The sequence below is a fragment of the Fundulus heteroclitus genome, chromosome 23 (genome assembly GCF_011125445.2).
Source record: "Fundulus heteroclitus isolate FHET01 chromosome 23, MU-UCD_Fhet_4.1, whole genome shotgun sequence".
NCBI lineage: Eukaryota > Metazoa > Chordata > Actinopteri > Cyprinodontiformes > Fundulidae > Fundulus > Fundulus heteroclitus.
Window position 1 is genome coordinate 23715380 of NC_046383.1, and position 23364 is coordinate 23738743.

Consider the following 23364-nt stretch of genomic DNA (forward strand, 5'->3'; position numbering starts at 1 on the left):
CTATACAGTAACAGAGAACCAACTGCTGCTGTGCTATTTTAGTCTGATTAGTCAGTTCAAGATTCTACATGGGTGCCAAGCAGACTAACTCACTGGTCATCATTATCTTTCCTCAATGCTTGTGTTTATTTCCGAAGGATTAGCGCAGAAGAAACAGCTGATCATCAGATCACTGCAGTGCTGCATCAAATGAAAGGTGATTTACAGTTATATTTAAGTATTTTCTTTTTCTTTTTTGTTTAGCACCGTCTATGACCAACAAAAACAGACAAACATACAAGATTAATTTACTACAAACATCCTTACAGGGAAAGAGAGAAAAAACAAACTAAGAAAAGACTTTGCTGACTTCACAGATATTATGCCGGAGTGTTTTCTTATTTTCACAGAACATGTTACAGACATTTTTTTAAATGAAAAGTATTTTCAGCTTACTTCTCACAAATTAATCAGGCTGGGATCTACCACATTTTTCCAAATGTAGCCTATTATATGATGTACTTCCAGCAAGGGGCAGCATTTCCATAAACATGAACTAAATTCAAGTCTAATGTCGTCCACATTAGTTTCAAAATGTACCATTAGTTTCCTAATGGTACATTAGGTTGCATTATTATAACAAACAGCTTTATGTCTTAATAGAATTATTTGACCTTCTTTGTTGCCAAATTGCTGAGGAGTACATACTCCCCTTTTCCCTTTTTAAATATATTTATTTTCTTTCTAAGAGGTGATGAAAAGTCAGCCACAACAGAACCCCCCCCCCCCCCCCCACTGCTGTGAAAAAACAGTTTTCTTAGTTATTTTTAAATTTTGATAAGATACTATCCTATTTTTAAGGAAAGATTAGCCACATTTCAAAAGCTGCCCTTCACAGCTAATCAAAACTAGAATTGTCCTTCGAGAGGTAAAAAGAAGAAATAAGTTGCCTCTTAGTCAACATGTCTCACCCTGAAGAGGGTTCTGGTTACTTCCTGCACTAGATGATAAAAGATTAACCTTAAAAAAGTACGAATCTGCATTGGTGCGGCTTTTCCACATTTCAATACTTGGATTTAAAGCAATTCATACTTCTGTAAATTACAACCAGGACAAATAGTATCTGATTTTCAAAGAGCAGTGCTGTTTGGGGCATGCAATGTTTTGTGAAACATGTACCTTTGCCTGAAAGCTGGTGGTAAAGTTGACGCAGGAGAAGATGACAGCAAGCAACCTGCTGCATTGCTGGATTTGAGACATCAGTCATCCTGTCTGCCAATGATAGCTTAATGTGTAAATTAATTCCAAGTAATACCTGTGATTTGTAAATAATTTGTCTTAAAAGCTTGTAAAACACTGTTGGTGATATTTTATAAAAACAAACACAATAAAGTTTAGCATCCAAATGTTTTTGAACCCTTTTAGTCTTTTAAGATTTGTCCTGACTGAGCAGCATATCCTAGGGCCTCATGCACAAAGCCTGCATACACACACAAACCTGACTAGTTTTAAAGATATAAAGTACTTTAGAAAGTGTGTGTGAGGGGACAGACTTCAATTCAATTCAATTCAATTCAATTCAATTCAATTCAATTCAATTTTATTTAGATAGCACCAATTCATGAAACATGTAATCTCGAGGCACTTTACAAAGTCAAATTCAATCATGTTATACAGATTGGTCAAAAATTTCCTATATAAGGGAACCCAGTTGATTGCATCAAAGTCCCGACAAGCAGCATTCACTCCTGGAGAAGCGTAGAGCCACAGGGAGAGTCGTCTGCATTGTCCATGGCTTTGCAGCAATCCCTCATACTGAGCAAGCAGGAAGCGACAGTGGAAAGCAAAACTCCCCAATAACGGGAAGGAAAACGTCCAGCAGAACCGGGCTCAGTATGAACGGTCATCTGCCTCGACCGACTGGGGGTTACAGAAGACAGAGCAGAGACACAACAAGACAGACAAACAAGCACAGAAGCACACATTGATCCACTAATTTGTTCTACATTAGATGGTAACAGCGGGTGATCTGTCTTCCCTGGATGATGTCACAGCTAACAGAACATCAGATCAGGTGTACCTACTATGAAGAAAAAAAAGAGAGAGAGCAAAAAGTTAAAAGCTGAAATGACAGCAGTCATTTCAATGCAATGCAAAACTGGAGAACAGTAGAACTCAGTAGAGTGAGAAAAATAGACCCTGATGTCCTCCACTAGCCTAAGCCTATAGCTGCATAACTATAGAGGTAGCTCAGGGTAACATGAGCCACTCTAACTATAAGCTTAGTCAAAAAGGAAAGTTTTAAGATTAGTATTAAGTAGTCTTAAAAGTAGACAGGGTGTCTGCCTCATGGACCAAAACTGGGAGTTGGTTCCACAGGAGAGGAGCCTGATAGCTAAAGGATCTGCCTCCCATTCTACTTTTAGAGACTCTAGGAACCAGCAGCAGACCTGCAGTCTGAGAGCGAAGTGCTCTGTTAGGAATATACGGGGTAATCAGAGCTCTGATATATGATGGAGCTTGATGTTTAAGGACTTTATATGTTAGAAGAAGAATTTTAAATTATATTCTTGATTTTTTTGTGCATCTGACTTTTTTTTTTGACCACAAGTTTCAGGATTTCTTCCTAGCGGCAACTTTTATTATGAAAGCTGCGCACTCTTTCGTGCATGAGGCCTCTGGACACATAGCGGACAGTCTGGCCTTATCAAGTGTTTCAAAGTAAAGAGGAGATACGCAGAATGCATTCGCAAAAAGAAAAAGAAAAAAATATAATTTTATTTAATTTCTGATGTATTTTTATTTTGTCAGTGTATCACAAATTATTACAGCACATGTTTGTACAGACAGCATGAAATATTGGTGCAATGTGATACATTTCTAACCTGCACCAGAACATCTGAACCTCAGGAAAACAGTTCTAACACCCAAATGATGTACTTTAAAAATATTATCCCAAGCAGGATTCATTATGAGACCACTCAAGTAGCTTCATGTTACAAAAAGTATTCAACTTGGTTATTTATACCTTTTGAACTTGATCACAGTGTTTGTTCTGGCATATCATTAGCTTTATCTGCTTTGTTGATAAGGCAGATTATGAAAATGTGCAAAGTTTTGACCTGACAGTTGATGCTAGTGGACAACACTGAGGATGTTCAAAGCTTAAAGTTGACATTAAACAGCTAAACTGTTGAAAACATACTGGTTGACATTTGAATAAACAAACAACACAAATGAAATTGGTGAAAAAATAAAACTATAGCAGAGAAGTGGTATGCCACTTAAAGAATAACAATCACCATAAAAAGTTAAAAGAGCTTTATATGTTTATCTTTCCTGTGGTTAGTTTGACTCAGATACATGTGAATATGACAAAGTAGCACATTTAGTACATTAACAGAACAAAAGGAAATAAAACATTGTTGAATATTACATAGAATTGGCAATATGAGTTAAGAGTTTCAGAAGGTTGAATGTGGAGTGAGTTTCACAGCTCCTGTAGCGGCTCAGATCCTTTGTCATAAACTGCTCTGTTAGTCAGCCACCTGTAAACAATAGAGAGGAATAGATTAGTAGAGTACATATAAATGTATCTTCAAGGGATCATTTGACTTTTGAGACGTCAGATTCAGTGGAGTCGTTGTCAGCAGTCAGTGTCTTGCCTAAACGTAGATAACAGTCAACCTTTTTAATTAGGAGATGGAGAGAGGCAGGCTCACCAGACAGCTGAGTTACCAGCTAGTTAGAATAGCGGCAGGTTCGAAGAGGATTTTTACCACCTTAAAATGACTCCAGTCTCTACATTGTTGATATTTTGCAAGGGAGGTCAACGATTGTCTTCACTGAAGAAATTGATTAACAAACAAAAAAAAATCTCACATTATGGATGTACTACAAAATAAGACTAAGGGTAACTATCTAGCAATGACAACAAGTTTGCCCTTTGTCAGCGATTCTGTTCATAACTTTTATGGACAGAATTTCTAGGCGCAGCCAAGGTGTTGAAGGGATCCGTTTTGGTGGCCTTAGGATTGTGTCTCTGCTATTCGCGGATGACGTGGTCCTATTGGCTTCATTAGGGCGTGATCTACAGCTCTCACTGGAGCGGTTCGCAGCCGAGTGCGAAGCGGCCGGGATGAAAATCAGTGCCTCCAAATCCGAGACCATGGTCTTGAACCGGAAAAGGGTAGAGCGCCTCCTCCGGGTTGGGGAGGATGTGCTGCCCCTAGTGGAGGAGTTCAAGTATCTTGGGGTCTTGTTCACAAATGAGGGGAAGATGGAGCGGGAGATCGACAGGCGGATTGGTGCAGCGTCTGCTGTGAAGCGGGCGCTGTACCGATCCGTTGTGGTGAAGAGAGAGCTGAGCCAAAAGGCGAAGCTCTCGATTTACCGGTCAATCTACGTTCATACCCTCATCTATGGTCACGAGCTTTGGGTCGTGACCGAAAGAACGAGATCCCAGATACAAGCGGCTGAAATGAGTTTTCTCCGTAGTGTGTCTGAGCTCTCCCTTAGAGATAGGGTGAGGAGCTCAGTCATCCGGGGAGGACTCAGAGTAGAGCCACTGCTCCTCCACGTCGAGAGGAGCCAGTTGAGGTGGCTCGGGCATCTGGTCAGGATGCCTCCTGGACGCCTCCCTGGTGAGGTGTACCGGGCACGTCCCACTGGGAGGAGGCCCAGGGGAAGACCCAGGACAGGCTGGAGGGACTATGTCTCCCCGCTGGCCTGGGAACGCCTTGGGATTCCCCCGGAGGAGGTGGCCCAAGTGGCTGGGGAGAGGGACGTCTGGGCCTCCCTACTGAAGCTGCTACCCCCGCAACCTGACCTGATAACCTGACCTAATAAGTGGAAGAAAATGGATGGATGAATGGATGGTAACTATCTGAAGGGAAAATAATACTGTGCTTAACCAAATTAAATAACGTTTGCACTAACTGCTTATACATAATTTGCTCACAACAGACAGAAGAACAGCAAGTTTTTTATTGTAACACCCAAAGACTTCAACTACATGTTTGATGGAAATCTGCAAAATGTCTCATTTTATTCGAAACGTCAAGTCAGGTATAAACAGACTCTCAGCAACAATGCATCTAGTTCATACAAACATATAAACTCCCTGCTAAAGGTCACCTTACTTTGCATCAGCCAGCTCGTAGCAGCTGGGAGCATGTTGTGCCCTTCGGCATGGAGTGAAAACAAAAGCCTCTCCAAAAACTGAGATTATGCTGTAGTAAAGTTCAAAATGCAGCTAGATTTAACTTCCTCTGGACAAGCACCCACACAAGTAATCCAAATAACAAAATGATTTAAGGATACAAAAAAATAACAACAATTTCTTCTCAATATTGCTTTCCGTTTTTTTTAATTAATACAATCAGCTAGTCTGTTTAAATCACTTTTTGCCTTCCAATGATCTGAGGATTCATTTACTTTTTCTAAAAGCTCACTGCGATGTGACATGCATCTACTACTGCTAAATGAACCCTCAACTGATGATAACTTCAGAGATAAGTATTTAAAAATAAAGAGACAATAAATCTGCTTCTGTACAAACCCTAAACTAGCCTTTAGCTCAACTATCCAGCTGAAACCTCTTTATGTTTCTCCAAACTGAGGGTAGTTATCTACCACAGTTAGCGACGTCTTTGCTGACAACTCAACAGAATTTCTTTTAAGTATCTTAACTTTACAAATGAACAAACAACCCCAAACACTTACATGTTCAGACTGCCGCTCCTTTGTTTTATACCTGTGAACAGAGAGAGAGAGGATCAGTTATGAGTGGGTAGTTGGTTTGGTTTATGCAAAATGCAATAAGGAGACAAAACTTACGTTTAAGTTGCCAACCAATCATAATGGCACCAATCAATACCACCAGCACAACCGGCACAATGATGCCGGTCGTATGAGCACCACCTCTGTTCTCGGCAAACACCTGTCAGAGAAGACGTGTTGGTAAATTTACTTCACTATAGCAGTTTTCTGAGAAAATACCTCAGCAACAAGACCGATCTGATCTGATATCCCATATGATCATCTATAACAGGTGTGTCCAAAGTATGGCCCGGGGGCCATTTGCGGCCCCTGGACTGATTTTGTGTGCCCCCCAACTGCATTTCAGGAAAGATTTGGTCCACCATCCCAGATGACTGACGGAGATGGAAACTTTACATTTTTATTAGGGTAAAATGATTACAGACAGGTTAAGATCTAACAATGGAAAATGTTGGGTCATCTTTTAGAAACCACACGTTTTACATTCTATTTCATTTCAGAGTAAATACGACCACATCTATCTGAGGACATTATCTCAAATGCAACCTTTTGTGCATTTAAAAGCTGTTTTTTTTTTTCCAATTCATTTATTAAAATTACCTAAATACAGAAAGTGTTTTCAGAGAAATACCAGCCCCAATCCTGTTCTCATATTGCTAGACCAAAAATAACTTTTTTTTTCCAATCGAGTCCAACATAATTTGCAAACTGGGTGACCATCCTTTAGTAAAGCAAAGGAGCAAACCCCGTTTTTAACTTTGGATCTACAGTGATTTAACATCCCTTTCCTTCAGAAAATCTGACTAATTTGTTTAAGTGAAATTATCATATTTTGGAGAGCTGGTAAAAAAAATAAAATTTTTTTGGTTATATTTTAATATGTTTATCAATTTTCTTGGCCCTCAAGTACTTTTCACTTGACAGTGTCGGCCCATGTGCCGAAAAGTTTGGACACGCCTGATCTGTTATATACAGAGATGGAAAAGGTAGTAAAGTTCTCTATTCAAGTAAAAAAACAGTTATTATGATGAAATGTGTGGACACCTGAACAAAACGTTACAGACCAAAGAAGACAGGTGTTAGCACTTCAAACTGACTGCATGTTACAAACAGCATTGCAGTTTGAGGTTAGTTTTTTTTCTGTTTTTTTCTGGTTGTAGTTTACGTAGATAAATTACACAACAACTCATAGATATTCGGTTATGCCCATCAGTCCCTGCAGTAATCTCAGGTGTTACTGTCATTCAATCATCACTTACCTGACAAGAGTCGTGGTTGTACCAAATTATATTTTTTATACACAATAGATAAGTAGGGGCTAGTGTTTGGTTTCATGGCATACCAAGGTTTTCAAAAGTTATAGCTTCAAAACAGCCAAAAAAATATCCCACAACACGCTTCATATGGTGTAAAGCTCTTTGAAAAATATTGTGGTTGAGCAACCAATTGCTTAAAGTAAGTACAGTAACAGTAACATAGCAATGCCACTAACCCACCTGTTGCTGTGCACTGCCAGTAAGTTGGCTGAAAAAGGCTACTACAGTTTTTCCTCCCTGTTTTGAAACATTTCTGTTTGCAAAAAATGTAGACAAATCTTGTGAAAAAAAAAGAATGTTACTATGGTAACACTGTTATCTTAGTAACAGTGTTTAAACTACAGTTATCTCTCAGGTGACGGCAGGCTAGCTAGCAGGGCAGAAAACTGACAAATTAGCCCACAAATATCAGTTTATATTCCCAGTAATGTGCTTCAAAAGTTATATTTTGTGCTATAGGTGGTTGAAAAGTACTACAGGATTAAGTGGAAGTTAATTTCTAGATTTTTTTTAAGTATGTGCATGAAAGTAACAAGTAAACGTCCCAGATAACATCAAAATAATCAGAAAAATAAATATTTTTTATGCAATTTTTGTTTTTGTAGGTTTAATTAGGGCAATGGTTTTATATATATATATATATATATATATATATATATATATATATATATATATATATGTGTGTGTGTGTGTGTGTGTGTGTGTGTGTGTGTGTGTTTTATACTTAAGTGAAAGTCGTGACTTTACTGACCAGTCTTTATTTGATACTTACAGAAACCTCAGTAATAGTTGACATGGTGGAACTGAAACTGCTGTTTTGCTGACCTGTCAGGGACACCCACAAGAGTATTTAAACAAAGGGAAGTTATCAGTTTTTCTTTTCACAAAACAACACATTTATTAAAATGCATGGAAATTATTACTTGAAGAACTGGGAACTGTAATTGTGTTTTCATAAAAACTGCAAGTCTTTGGCTGGAATGCAAATACAGCTTCCCTTCTGCTGCTACTAAAACTGGAGTAACAATATCAGCTATTCCAGCAATATCTATGTTCAAAATATTTATATAAAATCACGTTCTGCCCTAAAACACATGCAGATGAGGAAGATAAGAAAACAACACCTGTTTCTTCGATGGTGATGTTGAGAACGTTGCTGGGTTTACTGGTGCCCACACTGTTTGTAGCGAACATGCGGATGTTGTATGTCGAAGGATACATCTCTATTATTGTGGCCTCTGTCTCATTGGAGTTGAAATCTATGATAGCCTCTGTGTAATCCCATGAAGCTGTGACGTAATAAAAAAATATATACAATGTAATTAAAGGCAAAATTTATCAACAGTGTTATAAAGGAAAGTGTAAGTATCATTGTTCCAAAGGGCTTCTCTCACCATTTGCTGCTTTATACTCCAGGTAAAAACCAGTAATGGGGCTGTCACCTTCAAAGCCAGGAGTCCAGGAAAGTGAAATCGTGTTGTCTGTCACCTCCATCAACACAATTACTGGTGGATCTGGAGGCACTAGGAGGAGAACAGCAAGGATATTCATTAACAAAGTTTGATTTTACACCACCCTAATGTATGTGTGTTTGTAAATACTCTTCTTCTATAAATACATTGAAATGATATGACAAAAAAAGCCTTAACCAGTAGATACTGACTTTTTTTCAAGAGTATATGAAACAAGCACCTCTATGAATGTAAAATAAATAAATTACACACACACATATAAATATCTCTCTCTCTCTCTCTCAATATATATATATATATATATATATATATATATATATATATATATATATATATATATATATATATATATGCTAAAATCACACCTGTCATGAGGCTTGTGCTTTGCAGAGTACTTTGTTCCCAAACTGTGGACGTAGAAACGGTACCAGCTGGAGGAGTGTGAGATTGGAATACAGCTGAAAAGGCAATCAAGGATCAATTATTTGTTTGTTTATTTATTTTACAGCTTCATAGATTTTAGAAAAATCTTAGTACTTACGAGTAGTAAGACTTGTATACTGCATCAGCTTTGTGGATGCAGCAGCAGTAGACAGCAGAGTAGTGGCCGCTGTTGTTTCTTTAACTTGAAATAAAAAGAAATGCAGATAAGTGTGACATCAAACCGATCTGTAAGTTAATGTCTTATACGTTTTCTACCTTCATCCAGAGTGGTGCAGAAAGGCGCGGTTGAAACTGGTCCTAGTCCTGCATTTGTTTTGGCCTGAATACGAACATTGTACTGGGTTGAAGGCTTCAGGTTGGTCAGAACGGTGCTCTCCTCTTCACTTGTGGCGATCACGCTAAGTTGCTGCCAGTTTTGAAATAGCCGGGTTGCAGGGTCATACTCTCTGTAGCTGACTATATAACTGCGCAGAACGCCGTTTCTGAGTTCAACACCCGGAGGCTAATAAGAAGAAAACAAGCACAGTTACCAGACAGGTGATGAGGTGAAGATCTCAGCCAGGGTCGTGTAAAAGCAAGTTAAGAACTCAGCTGTACAGCTTTTTTTTTTTTTTTTTTTTTTTACATCTCATTCCTGATATTATTGCCTGGCAATCTTTTTAGAGTGAATATTTTTTATTCAATTATTTTATGGTAAGAAACAGTGTTCTACTTCTTTATGAGTCTCTACATTTCTCCTCCTTGGTGACTGCTGTGCACATACATTATCATGAAAAACATTTTCCCCTTACAAATTTATTTCTAACACATAAATGTTTTGGGTCAACTTGAAAATGTTAATGATAGACACAGATAACCATAGTGGAGGAAAAAAAACAATAATTTGTTAAATTATTAAGGAATAAAAATCTAAACTATCCTGACATAATATAAAAAAGGAAATCATGTGTAAACATGGTTAGTCCACCCTTGGCAGAAACATGATGCACAGTCCAGCTATGCCTGGAATATGCACTTGTAGACTGATAAATCTGCTGAGGAAGCACCTGAAAAAGTATTCTGGGTATGAGGATGCTACAAGACATGGCTGAAGGACTGAATAGTTTTAACATTACATATGATATTTCCCCAAGCTACTTGTGATGAAGAACAGCAAGGTAACATCTTCAACGTCTGCCTTCCCTGACTGACACCCTGAGATGTCCTATTCCCCAACAGAAGGAAGGATGTCCTGCTGATGAGCATCAGGCACAAAGATGCTGCCATGAGCATCAGAGAAGACAGAAAACTACAAATTGTCTTGGACTATGACGAGACAGAGGGAGGACCTGATAACCTCCAGGTTATCAGGTCACAGCTGCCGACGCATGGCAGCTTATTGCCCCCCTTGTAATTTTCTATCCTATCATTGAAGTAAAAATGCCTTTGCTATTTTCCCCCTTCTCATGTGCCTGCTGATGCACGCTCACAAAGCGGATGTAGCGGTGGCTGTGTCCGCGCCTCTACTGCACGCCTGTTGCGAGTGGCTGTGTGTGAACAACTCTAGGCGTGCTGTATATGGTTATAATAAACCAGGTGAAATCGCAGCTTATTTGTGGAAATGAAAAAGGCAATACAAACAAAACATGAAACAAAACAAAAAAATATAACCCCGCCACCCATCACAACAAACAAACAGTGCTTTAAGGGGGACAGCAATAAAAAAATAATAATAATAATTTTCTCCTCATTTGCCTTTTGTCAAATAAAAATGATCAGCTGGAAAGTGTGGCCCCGTTAAAAAAAAGTTAATGCAAGCAGAGAGAATATGGGAGGAATAAGAAGATACAAGTAAGACAGCTAATCTTTTCATAAATTCTCCATAAAGGCATTATCAGTACGCCTGTGTGACATCGTAGTATATATGTTTTTAAAGACTTTTTTATTTGCCACAAAAGTATTGATGAATAAATGAGAACTAGTTAATTGTGGGGCTTTGTATTTACCTCCAGATGTTCAGGTGGTGAATCAGGATCATAAATCAATTCACTTTTAATGGTGTGAGCTAAACTTAGAGCTAGTTCCGGTTAAGGGGGAACTGGCAATAAACCAATTTCAGAAGTTGCTAAATTTCTGAAATTCCTATAGCTTACAAGGTCTACATAGGCTTTGATCTCATGTGCAAATAAAGTTTGCGACTTTACCTTCCAAGTAACTTTAATGCTGTCAGAACTGAGGGCCTGGAGCTTCACATTGATTGGGGGGCCCTCCGGTGCTGCAGAAAAGTCATATTTTAAGTACCACTGCTTTCAGAATTAGCTTGATTGTAACGTAATTGTGCTGAAGGCTTGATAAAGAGGCATTCACCTGCTTCTTTTGTTGTGAATATCAGAACATTGCTGGCTTCACTCATTCCCACACTGTTGACTGCATACATGCGGAGGTTATAGGTCTTGGTGGGACGCAAGTCAACCAAAGTCACTTGATTCAGGTGAGCTCTTGCCACATCAGTTCTTTTCGCTGTATCCCAAGATGCTGTGGGACACAGATGCAAAGAAAAGATCAAATCTGCTTCCATTTTATAATTTTCTTTATTCAGAATAAAGAGTGTTGTGTGTCAGAATCTACTGAATAACTATCTGATGATCTCAACACTTTAGAACAAAATCCCTTTAAAATATTACAAATACATGTATCTCCTCAGAAACAAGTGTTAAAGAAACTATTTATTCACTCGCGACTTCAGTGCTACACTGTGAGCTGTTAGATGTGCATGTGATGAGAATTACCAGGGTGCTTTTCTTGATCTTACCGTATTTGTATTTTAAATCCACCTTGTAGGCTGTAATGGGTCTGCCACCGTCAAATGGAGGAGTCCAGCGCACAGTAACAGTTCGCTCCCTCACCTCTCTTGTTTCCACCTTTATGGGGAAAGGCCGCCCTGAAAAAAAGATTTGAAAAGCAGGACTGAACCAGCTACAGAGCTACCAAAAATAAGAACCAAGAACGGCTAATTAATGTTCACTATGAATTGTCAATTTTAAGATGTTTTGACGCATCCAACATGCATTATTTCAAATATTTTGTTTTTTTTTCAGTATTACGCAGAATTGAAAGAGTACCTGGTTTTACTGTGAGGGTAAACTCGTGTTTCTGATCATTGAACCAGCCCGGTATGTCGATACGGCAGCCGTATATGCCTGAGTCGCTCTCCTGAACCTGCCTGATGGTCAGAAAAGCCTCTCCCAAGCCGAGGTTACCGGTAAGAGCGTAACGCTCCGACACCTTGCTGAGCACCTGTGTGCCATCTGATTTAAGCACCTCATTGGCGCAGCCACTGTTAGGTATATTTCCTCTGCCCCAGCAGAAAGGCAGGGTGGAGTAATACGCAGCATCATACTTGCATCTTAGAGTGACATCTGTTCCAACTGTGGCTATTATGGAGTTGGCTGAGACATCACCTGAAAAAGCCACAAATGTTTTCAGGAAAGGTTCACTCCATTGTCGTTAAAATAAAACTCTTCCTTAACAGTCGTCTTACCTGTGTTCAGCCAAAAGAGAAGACAGGAGCACAAAATGATGAACCGGATCCTCAGATGAATCATCTTACAGTTCTCCTCTGAGTTGGTGATTAGTTCACCTTACACACAGCTCTGACCTGAACACAGAGTGGTTTCAGCCTTGAAGTGTGGACAGATCACATGATCCCTCCCTTGATATGCTCACACCAACAACTTTTGGAGGCAGAAGAGGAATGCAGAAAAAAGCTGTTTCCTTTTCTGTGGTTTTGGTTCCCTCTGCCAGAAAAAAAAAAGTTACATTTGGATGAATAGACAGAAGAGTCTCGGGGTTCTCAGTGTAATAGCTGTGTTGTCTGTTTTCTGTCACTTTGTCTCAATTGTAACTTTATCTTCTGTGGAAACAGAGCATTTTCCATAAAACGTTTTTATGCTTTAAGAGCTAAACCTTTTAAAATCAGCTTTATTCTGGACTTAAATGTGTTGTTTCACATATATTCTTTTCCACAAGACAAACATAAATAAACATGAACATAGAAAATGTTCTATGCATAACTAAGATTTGGATTAGTTTGGATGAAGATGAAACTAATTTCAGTCACACTTTGTATTACAAAGCTCCCATAAATGAATTGTTCCCCTTCATCTGTGCAGTTCTGGTGCGTAGAGCAGGTCTGTCCTGGTCAGGACTGAGAGCACCATGCTCGGTGCCTCAGAGAGATACAAGGCCTCTCTTTTCATTCATCACATGGAAATAACAGAATGCAAAAAGCCCAAATTGTACTTTTATACACGCATCATTCAGTTCGCAAAACCCCGTCCGTCCATGTCAAAATCTCCCTGAATTTGTTCACCTTGACAGTACGCAACAGTCTTTTTTTTTTCTCACAGCCTGATGCAGAGTTGTGGCACAGGAGCCCCAGGAGCAGACGACATGATGCCTTCTGTTTCTTCAACACCACCAATTAATTCAATCAAACTGCATCATTGATGAGAGATTATCTCTTGAGATTCACCTAAATCACAGCTTTGTAGAGTCATTGCAGCTGCAAAACTCATTATTAGATTAATGATGTAGTGTAGTGTTAGTTCAAAGATGCTTAAAGTTGCATAGCCACGTTATTTGACTTTTTTTGTTATTTATACGTCAGTAGCTCACTCTGGTTGTATACACAGGTTTTTATGAAAGATTATCACGTCCTGCTGGCGTATTAGTTTTATGCTTTGTTTTTGCTCAATTTGTTAGTAAATAAAGGCTTACGTGTTTATTTTTAATATCAGAGGAAGTACTACACCGCACATGTGCAGCAGGGGATAAAACAAGGAAGCTGCTAACGGCTATTAGCATCTTCCAGCAAAACAATACAGAATGGTCCAAGATCCAGTAAAAAAAAATGTATGTACCTGATTGAGAAGGTCTGTGTGAGCAAGGAGGTCTAAACATCTGTTACATCAGTTTTGCCATGAGCAGTGAGCCAACATTACTGCCAGCTATTGTGAGAAACTTGAGGAAAACATACCCAAAATACTAAGGAAATGTATATGAACCTCCTTTTTTTAAAGATATAAAAATGCTCTTTTGATATTTTACTATTATTTAAACATTTTTATTAGACTTTATCTTGTTTTCTACATTATTTCAGCCACTAATGGGCATAAATGCTATTTTTTTTTTTTTTTTTTTTTGCAGAGTCCCTCCCTCTCAATAGCATGAGCTGCAAGGCTTTTAATGTTCATAATGCTAAGGCCTTCTACGCCCTCAGGATGTATTCGGCCATCTTGGTGTCAGTTTTATTTATTTATTCTCCGCAAAATCAGTGCAGTAGCTGCTCAGCCCTAACCCGAACAATCAGAACGACATTGTACAGTCAAAATCCCAAAATGCATTGCCCAGGGGTGAATGGTAGTGAGACCTGTGATTTAATCATTACATTTAAAAGGAAACAGACAGTGGTTTAAGATGAACTGAGTGTGTCCTCTCTGACATGAGTGAAAATAGAAAGTCTGGTTTACTCAGAGCCATCGACTCTTGCATGGCTTTTGGAGTGCTGAGCAAACATTTGGGTCTGTTCGGATGTTTTGTAATCCAGAAAGGGACTTCCTCAGTAACCTCTCCACATGAAGCATGAGAATGGGGTAACTCAATATAATCTCAAAATTGAATGCATGAGAAGCACACTTTATTAACCTTTGGTTAAATTATTATGACAGTACAAACACATTTATAAAGTTTCCCAGAACAAATTTACCGTATAACCACACCCTCAGACCTGTTAAAATGAAACTGAAAGTCTAACTAAAGAAATCATTTAATCCTCCTATTCATTCAATCGTTTTGTATGTCAAGGCTTTTCTGTTCAGGGTCACAGAGGGGCTGTATTTGGGAAAAAGAGGATTCACTCTGGAAGGGTTCAGAAGACCTTACAATGCATTCGTGCTCTTTGATATAAATACATACAATTGCAAAATGTATTCATCTGTTCTCTATATTTAGTCAATCCTTACAAGGTTCAAATTATTCATAACCCCCTGGCAGATTTAGATTATAAATTATTTTATTCAACAATGTTTCTGGTAGGAAATGAGACTAAGTATCTCTCAAAATATACGACAACAGGGTAGAAGGTGTATCGTTTGTGAAAAAAGTTTTGTTTTTATTTATACTTTATAATACAGTTTTAATATTATTCAAAAATCTATACTACCCTTAAAGAAGCCAAATCTTAGAAATTCTGACCAGCTTTTTGCTTATTTCTAAGGGCATTGTTGATGAGCTTCAAGTCTGAGCTTTGGAGGCCTTCTTGCCGTCACCCTGATATTTTGCTTCCACCACAGATTCTCTACCATTTTCCAGAAAGGATTCTAGCTGGGTCACTCCAAAACATTTATATATCTTGCCATCAGAAGGAATGCTTCTGTGAAATTTAAAAATTAGTTTAAACCTTAATCTGACAGGGTAATGAATCACTTTGGGAATATCTCCAAAGGTCAATGGGTGAGAGGAATACTTGACAGACTGACAATCATGGGGGAAGGTACAACATGCTGATATTACAAATGTATAAAAACAGGATCTGAAAAAAGGAACAAAAAATGACACTTTATTTCAGTGAAATGGGATGGATAAAAATTTGTTTTCATTTTAGGTGTTGGTATTTTACCTCTTCATACACACTCATGCTTTCCTCTGACGTTTAAATATTTGTGGTGTTTCATGTGGGAAGCATTATTTCTTATTTTGGCAAATGATTAGGTGACCCCTTTTTACCACTCATAGAGCATTATTTAATTCACAGAAGGTCAATAGCTTTCGTCAATTTTAACAAAAGACTGTGATAGACTGTGATGTCACAGCAAGAGTAACATACACAGCCTTGATCCCACACACACTATTCAGAATGGGACAATGTCAGACAATGGAAAGGACCTGGTGTTCCATAAAATCACCTTTCTTTCTTCACACTTAGACCTTAAGAACATCTTTTTTTAATACAACAAAATTAATAATAAAACAAAATTTGGTCACTAAAACTGTCTGAATATGGACTTATTTCCTAGTTATTTATTATAAATAGGTTGCCGTGTGTTGTTTCTTTATGAAGAATCTATGGTACAAGTCCCTCTAAAACAAAATTCACTCTTTCCCACCTTAATCCTGGCTGCGTTGCTGTAAAACAATGTTTAGGATCAGAACTGTTGGACCAATAAACAGATTAAGTGTCTGTGTAGAGCCCCACAAGATTGACTCACTGAAAAACGAACTCACTGCTGCTCCACTTCCTGCAACAACCCTAGAGTTCACATTTATCATGCGAAAACTGGGTCAATCAGTAGCTACTCAAACGTTCAAATAAACTGAGTGATAGATTCTCTTGATACTCTTGATTGATTGATTAAAAGACAGATTTTTTTAAACTGATCACTAACCTAATGTTTGGCCCACTCTGTAGGCCCCAGCACAGGAAATTTGTCTGAGTAAAATGTACTCAAATTGGAGAAACTTTTTTTGAGAGTGACCAAATTTTATCTAAATAAATTAAGCTCAGACAAATTTACTGTGTGGGCTTCAAACTGTGTGACCCGGAGCGCTTAAGAGTCGCCATGAGGTTTGAAGTCACACATTTTATATGACAACATAATAACTGATTTTGCTTCTGAAAATGCAGACAAGACCCACAATTTCATGACAATTTCTATTAATAGGAACATAATATTTTAAAAGGGAATTTGTCGAGGACTAAAGGCCTCTGTATATGGGTCGCGCTACCCGCTGCGCCATGAACGCACCCCTGAAGTATTGTGTTTAAGATTTCTTTTTACCATTTATGTTTTTTTCTTAAATGACTTGTTACCTGTTACAATTTACAGAATAAATATACAAGCATGTCATAATCTCATTGCACTCATTTTTATTCTGTGAAATGGCCACTAAATATTTTATGTGACAATTTAGGTTATAATCCCTTTAGTGGTAAAATTGAGTAAATACCATTCAACAGGTTTTTACACAAAGCACTATTTAGACAAGCAAATGGTAAATAGAGTGTACTTATATAACTCTTTTCTAGCCAACCAGGTTACTCATCCCATCCATACATGCAGTCACTCAACACTGAGTGCGCTCAGTTAGCAGTTAACCATGATACACCGTGATCATTGAGGTCAAATGTTCTGTAAAAAATATTTACAGTAGTGGGCACAGCAAACCAAAAGTTGGCTTTGTAAACTTATACTCCCCGAATAAAAATATTAACATTGCTCCCGTTAAACTGAAGAGAAAAAAAGGAAATTTGAGGACGCTAGCTGCTAACCGCTAACCTCCAGCTGTCAGTCTGTGTCACAAGTCTTCAGGCAAAAGGTGCTGCAGGCACACATGCCGCATGACGAACATGCATAGCACTGCAATGTTTGAGAGAATAGGTCTTTTAGTTTAGATAAATTACTTTTTAAACTTTAACATTTAAATGGCGAGAAAGCTTTTGAGAAGAATATTTTGACAGCTGCATTTAAGGAAAAAAACAGCGAGTCGAGAAAGCCATTCCATTGTTGCCAGTTTTTGCAGGAGAAACAAGCAACCAGCTCCGTTACCTCCACCTTATAAACAGTTTATCTGAACAAGCCCAAAGTCCCTGATGATAACCGGACATGGTAACACTGCTGGAAGCCTGGAACACAGGGAGAGAGTTTCGGTTCCTTTTCCCTTCTGTCACCACTCTATAACAATAAATCGTGCCTTTTTGGGTTACTTTTTGGGTTGTTGTAACATCAATAATATCATATATTTAATGGGAACAATTTTTAATTGAAAAGCATAAATGAAAATTGGTTTCATCATTACTGTGTAGAAAATTGTTTTTCCTATTTTGTACCTACTGGTTAAATGTCCCTCGAGGATTTCCATACAGCAGCCAGGAAGAAAATCGCCTGGGGTTTTGTACCAAAGTCTCAGAAAAAAATAACGGGTCCCACTGAGCCATGCGGCGACCCAAAAAGCAAAGCTCCGAGCTCAGCCTCCTTCCACCACATGCAGTGCTGGCCAGTAACTAACCCAGAACCCACTAATAATTTAATTAGGGTCAGACAGCGGTGCACTGTTTATAGAAAAAACATGTGGATACTGATGTCTCTTTTTTTGCGCATTGGGAGCCGACAGCAGCATAACATGAAGAAGAAAGCTAAGAAGAAAACAGCACAGTTTTAAACTTTTTTTTTTTTTGTGGAGTCATGACTGCTACTGCTTAGAGAAGCCAGGACAGCGAGTGAATGATAATGTGATGAACATAAAGTTAGTATTACAAATATCTGTTTTCTTATTAGCACGACTGTGCCCACCACCAGCTATGTAATTGCATACAGCATTTGGTTTTGAGTATCTTCGACTGGCAACTTAAGGTGAAGCAGGACCCCTAAAACTTATTCTGCTTATGGCTTACAAATGTCCAGATCCGGTCCTGTTTGGGATCAACTTTTGGTAAAATAGCAGCAGATGTAGAAAAGGGTTTGTTTAGCTTTCTAATGATGAATGTTTTTTCTCCCTTTGTCACTTCCAGCTTCATGGCACGCAGGCTGGAGCTCTGGCTGCCGTAGTTATGCTAAAATTACTATGTTTGGTTTACTGAGAGAGGCTGTATACCTATAAATCCTCCCTTGACGCCCAACAATTGATGATTTATTTTATTGCTGTTAAGGTATTATGTACAAACCGATGCCAAACATAACAGGAGGAGAGGGTCAAGAGGGACAAGGAAATAATAAGAGAAAAAGAGGAAGGACAGTAAAACAAAGAAAACATGAAGACAAAAATTACCCGAAAACCAGCTGCCAAAACAGAAAACCTCCTACGCCACAATAGAAAGACAGCCATAAACACGGACAAAAAAATAAAACTATCCATGTCTTTCAGTCCGTGTCTGCAATAAACTACATCGGAAAACAATGTTGTTTTAGCAGATTTAAAAGCAAAGAAAACACTCTATCAACATCCATCTATCCATTATCTATACCCACTTATCCTTGCAGGTCCGCAGGGGAGCTGTTGCCTATCTCCAGTGGCCATCGAAGAGAGGGTGGGTACACCCTGGACGGGTCGCCAGTCCATCACAGAGCAAAGCAGAGATACACAGGACAATGCATACCCATAATCAAAACTACGGGAATTTTATATTAACCCATTACATTCATGTTTTTGGACTGTGGGAAGTAACTGGAAAGAACTCACATATGCAAGGTGAGAACATGCCAACTCATGTAGAAAGACACTATGCTGGGATTAGAACCCATGATGTTTTTGCTGCAAGGCAACATGTCTAACAACTGTCTGACCTCTGTCATCAAACCAGACCAACTTTATCACTGCAGAGGCACTGATACGCTTCAGAACTTCTCAAGTTGCTCATAGCCTTTTCCATCCAGACAATGCAGATTACAAAGGGTTTACAAATACTTGCATACATAATGTGAGGCCATTTCTTCAGGTCTTACTTTAATTATTTAAAACATAAAGGCACAGCTACGATTAAATCATCTAGTTTAATGTATAAAAAGTTGATGCCTGCCCATGGTATTATCTGGAAAAGCTCTGCAACAGGCTTATTTTAAATAAATGGTGAAGGCACGGGGAATGGGGCTTGTTGCATTTCATTCGTGCAGTTCTGGTTAGCATCTGAACTCTAATAACCTCTCAACAACCAGATACCAATCAAGATTAAATGCATCCAGCACCCACAAAAACAGCTTTTAAAGACTGGTTTCTGAATATATCAGAACAAATCTACATAGTATTCAAAGGTAATGCAGTTTCAGCCTCATAATCTTTTTAAACTGCAGAATGCTGCCCTCCCACATCTATTGCTCTCTCTGGTGATGATGAAGTAGGTTCTGTTGCCATGATTGGTGGAGACTGGCTGCCCTTCCAGGTTAAATGATTCAATCTTTAAAGGTTAATGGCCCAATCAGAAGGTAGAATAAAAGACCTCCTGAGATGAATCACTGAGTTGTTGTTTGTTGGCAAAGCCTTGATTCTCTCTGTGCATACATGCTTGAATTAGGAAGACAAGTTTCATTCAAGTTGAAATAGACAAAACTTCACCGGTTTTAACAAATTGTCTCTGGTAATTACAAACAGTGTTAGAAAACAGTGTGGCCATTTAATGAGCCGAGGACATTGCAGACTGCGGAGAGACAATTAACCAGTCTGCAGATTGTGACAGCTTCCTCTTTCCCATACAAATGTGTTGTTACTGCAACAGTTGCTGTTTTTTTAAAACCCTGTTTAGTTCCACTTATACAGAGCTATGTACTGAAAGCCTAAGCTGTTTTAAATTCCTCAAAAGTCTCAAATAAAAAAACAGAAATCCACAGAAAAAGACATTTTGTTCATAGTTTACACACTCTGAACAAAAAATGTGTTACAATAAACAAAGAAATTTGTCAAAAGACATTTTCGGGACACGTAAGGTCAGGTGAAATGTGCTGTTATAAAATGTACAGTTGGAACCGTATCAGTACTGTTCACAGTATACTACATAGCTGGTAATTATCTTGAAAATGAATGGCCAGGATGTATTTGATAATCATAATAATTGTTAGAGTTTTCCACAGTGCTGAATTTGGCTTCTGATTGTAGGTTCCGATTCAGTAAACGGCTAAAGGGCAATTCCACCCTTTTTTTCTACCGGTTTGAGACTCTTTAATCTGCTCTGGTTTAAAACCTACAATACTTAAACTCATCAAACCTGGATTAAATTATCCTAAACTAATAGGAGAATACTTGAAACACAGTTTTTTGTTTGTGAAACCATTATTTCATATTTGAGTTCAATAAAGGCGTTTTCAGTGCAGTTTTTTTCCATCTAGACCACATTAGAACTGGTGTAGATTGAAAACTACTTTTCAAACCTGGACTAGAGCATTTTACAATAAAAGCAGAATGCTTCATACTCAGTTTGATTTGTAAAATCTTTTCTTTTTTTTCTTCTGTGAAACATTTATTATGAAGCTGTATCAATTACTCTTTCCTTTCATTGGTATCTTTTTCAACATTAAGGCAGGTCAAAAACTCATTAATTTCTTATGTGCTTTAAATGTATTGCACACATTGAGCAGAATTAAAGAAACACTCCAAACAGGTTAAAGCGGACCTTAAATCTACGTTTGATCAGCACTATAGTATAATATTTATAAAGAGTCCGTGTAGATCGAGAGTTTTGGAATTTTGGATCTATTTAAATTTTTTACACATTCTTGTTCCAGTGGGGATTCATTTTTTTTCTGATATTCTCTGTTAAATGACAAAGTGAGACAGAGATGTATATTCACCATGTTAAATTACCCTATATGTGAACCTGGGAGTGGAGATATCGGAGTCACAGAGACAGCTATTAAAAAATACTTAGAAATAAAGCCAGTGTTGAGCATATAGTCATGTTTAGGGTAAGCTTTGACAGATAACAAGAAAACAATTTTCTCTGTTCTGCAGACCTGTTTTGCTCAAAGTAATATTGAACAAAATATCTTCTTTTAACTGCACAGCACTTGAAACTCAACAAAAGTGCCACTGTCATCAGTTTCGTTTAATGAAGAACAACATTACATTTAATGCTAAACAAAGCAGCTGAAACAATCCAAGTCATATAAGAAAGAAATTAAGAGTTTGTTTGTAGATAAGAAAGCTGTAGAGAAAACTCTAAAGGTAAGGCTTCATTTAGGTTAAGGTTTTTTTTCCAGCTTAATCCTTTTGATGTACATTTATTCTTTTTTGGGTGTTTTTTTCCTCATATAAATGATCCTTGGTATGTCTAATTTAAATTAAAAAGCAGATTTATTTAGTAATATCAAAGAAATGCATGTAAAGGGAAATACACAAAAAAATAAACGCATATATGTTGTCTATTGAGAATCTATACAGAAAGCACGGTAAAGTTGTTGTATAAATACACTTTGAGTTTATTGGTTTCAATTAACTTACAAATCATCACTAACAAAACATATTTTAAGTACTGTATCCTTCTTTTAGGGGAAGTGAAAGACCAAACTGGATAACATTTCTTGTAATCCTTCAAAAGAAAGATGGGAGGCTCCTGTTTCAATCTTGTAAAAACAAAACCTCACTTAGAACGTAATTGTCTTCTTTTTTTTCCTTTTTTACAGGACATAGTCACTGGTAAGGTGATACCACGTTTGCTATTAAAGAAAAAATGTCTCCAGTCATCTTTCATGAAAATAAAAAACTTGACAAAATAATGAAATACCTGTGAGACCTGCTAGACAGCATCAAAAACGTCTCAGTTGAGGCCTTAAGAATAGTGTCTTTAGACAAGAGCAAATACACACTGAAGGTAATGCTTTCTGATGTAAGTTACCATCACTGTTGACTTTATTTGACTTTATTTATAAATTGTTAGTTTTTTAGATGAAATATGTTTAGTTTTAGAATTAACAAAAGTGCCTGATTGGAGAAAGTGTATATTGTAAAATGTTTAGTTGTAAACCAAACCAACATTTCTTCCTGCCCACCTTCTAATGAATAAGATCTGTAGCTTCACGCAAACCTATAATGACATCAGCACTGATGCTGGACTGATCACCCACTCCACACACCTGCCCAGCCCCGTCTTTAATCAACTCTCACCTGATCCACCTGCACCTACCAGTATATAACCAGCCTTCAGACCAGTCGTCAGTGACAGATTATCTCGAGCCACTGGGAAAAACTAATCCAGCGTTCAATCCTGATTACCTACCTATCTGTCTGTTATCTGACCTGTTCTGTCCTCCGATTACCGAGCCTGTCTGATCCCTGCCTGACTAGGACCGCCTGCCTGTACCTGCAAGCCCGACCCGTTCTGCTTCTGTATTAACGAACCTGCCTGATCCCTGTGTGCCTTTCAAGCCATCTTGTTATCAGACCTGGATCTGTGCCCTGACTCTGCTTTGGATTTCCCTCCCTGGATTTCTCTCTGGACCTCTGATCTATCGGCTCTGACCCCGGACCACACCTCAGAACACAAACCTGAAAATCCCCTCAAATTCTCCTGCCTGGCACTGTCGTCATGGTTCTGGACCCCTACCTGCCCCTGGACCACTGAGCTCCAGCCGAAGCCCACAAGAGGGTTTCCCCGTGCAGCACGGGAGTTGCTGATGTGCCGCCCACCAGCACGAGCCGGTACTTAGTAGCTTCGGACCCAGTCTCGAAATAGGTCAGTGATCTTTCCCCTAAACAAGTTTGGGCATGAGGAGCTTATTAAAATCACTAACCTGCTGTCTCTGCCTCCAGGGGTTCCGGTCTTAGGTGCAGAAAATAGTCCGGCGAACTGCTGCGCTTACGATCACAATAAACTGTTTGTAAACTTCACTGATTTGTCTTGGTTGAATACT

The 23364-nt window shown here is 38.4% G+C and overlaps 1 protein-coding gene across 1 annotated transcript; it reads right to left on the bottom strand.

Annotated features, from left to right (window-relative positions):
- Window positions 1-2754: 2754 nt before the first annotated feature.
- On the bottom strand, window positions 2755-12673 carry LOC105919130 (Down syndrome cell adhesion molecule homolog). The gene is made up of 14 exons (XM_036127439.1): window positions 12513-12673; window positions 12094-12432; window positions 11784-11912; window positions 11339-11506; window positions 11176-11246; window positions 9248-9494; window positions 9090-9173; window positions 8914-9006; window positions 8471-8599; window positions 8201-8365; window positions 7849-7901; window positions 5818-5920; window positions 5704-5734; window positions 2755-3527 (listed from the first exon to the last, which is right to left on the bottom strand). The coding sequence occupies exons 1-14, from the start codon at window positions 12574-12576 to the stop codon at window positions 3470-3472; spliced, it is 1734 nt and encodes a 577-aa protein (XP_035983332.1). The 5' UTR covers window positions 12577-12673; the 3' UTR covers window positions 2755-3469.
- Window positions 12674-23364: the final 10691 nt, after the last annotated feature.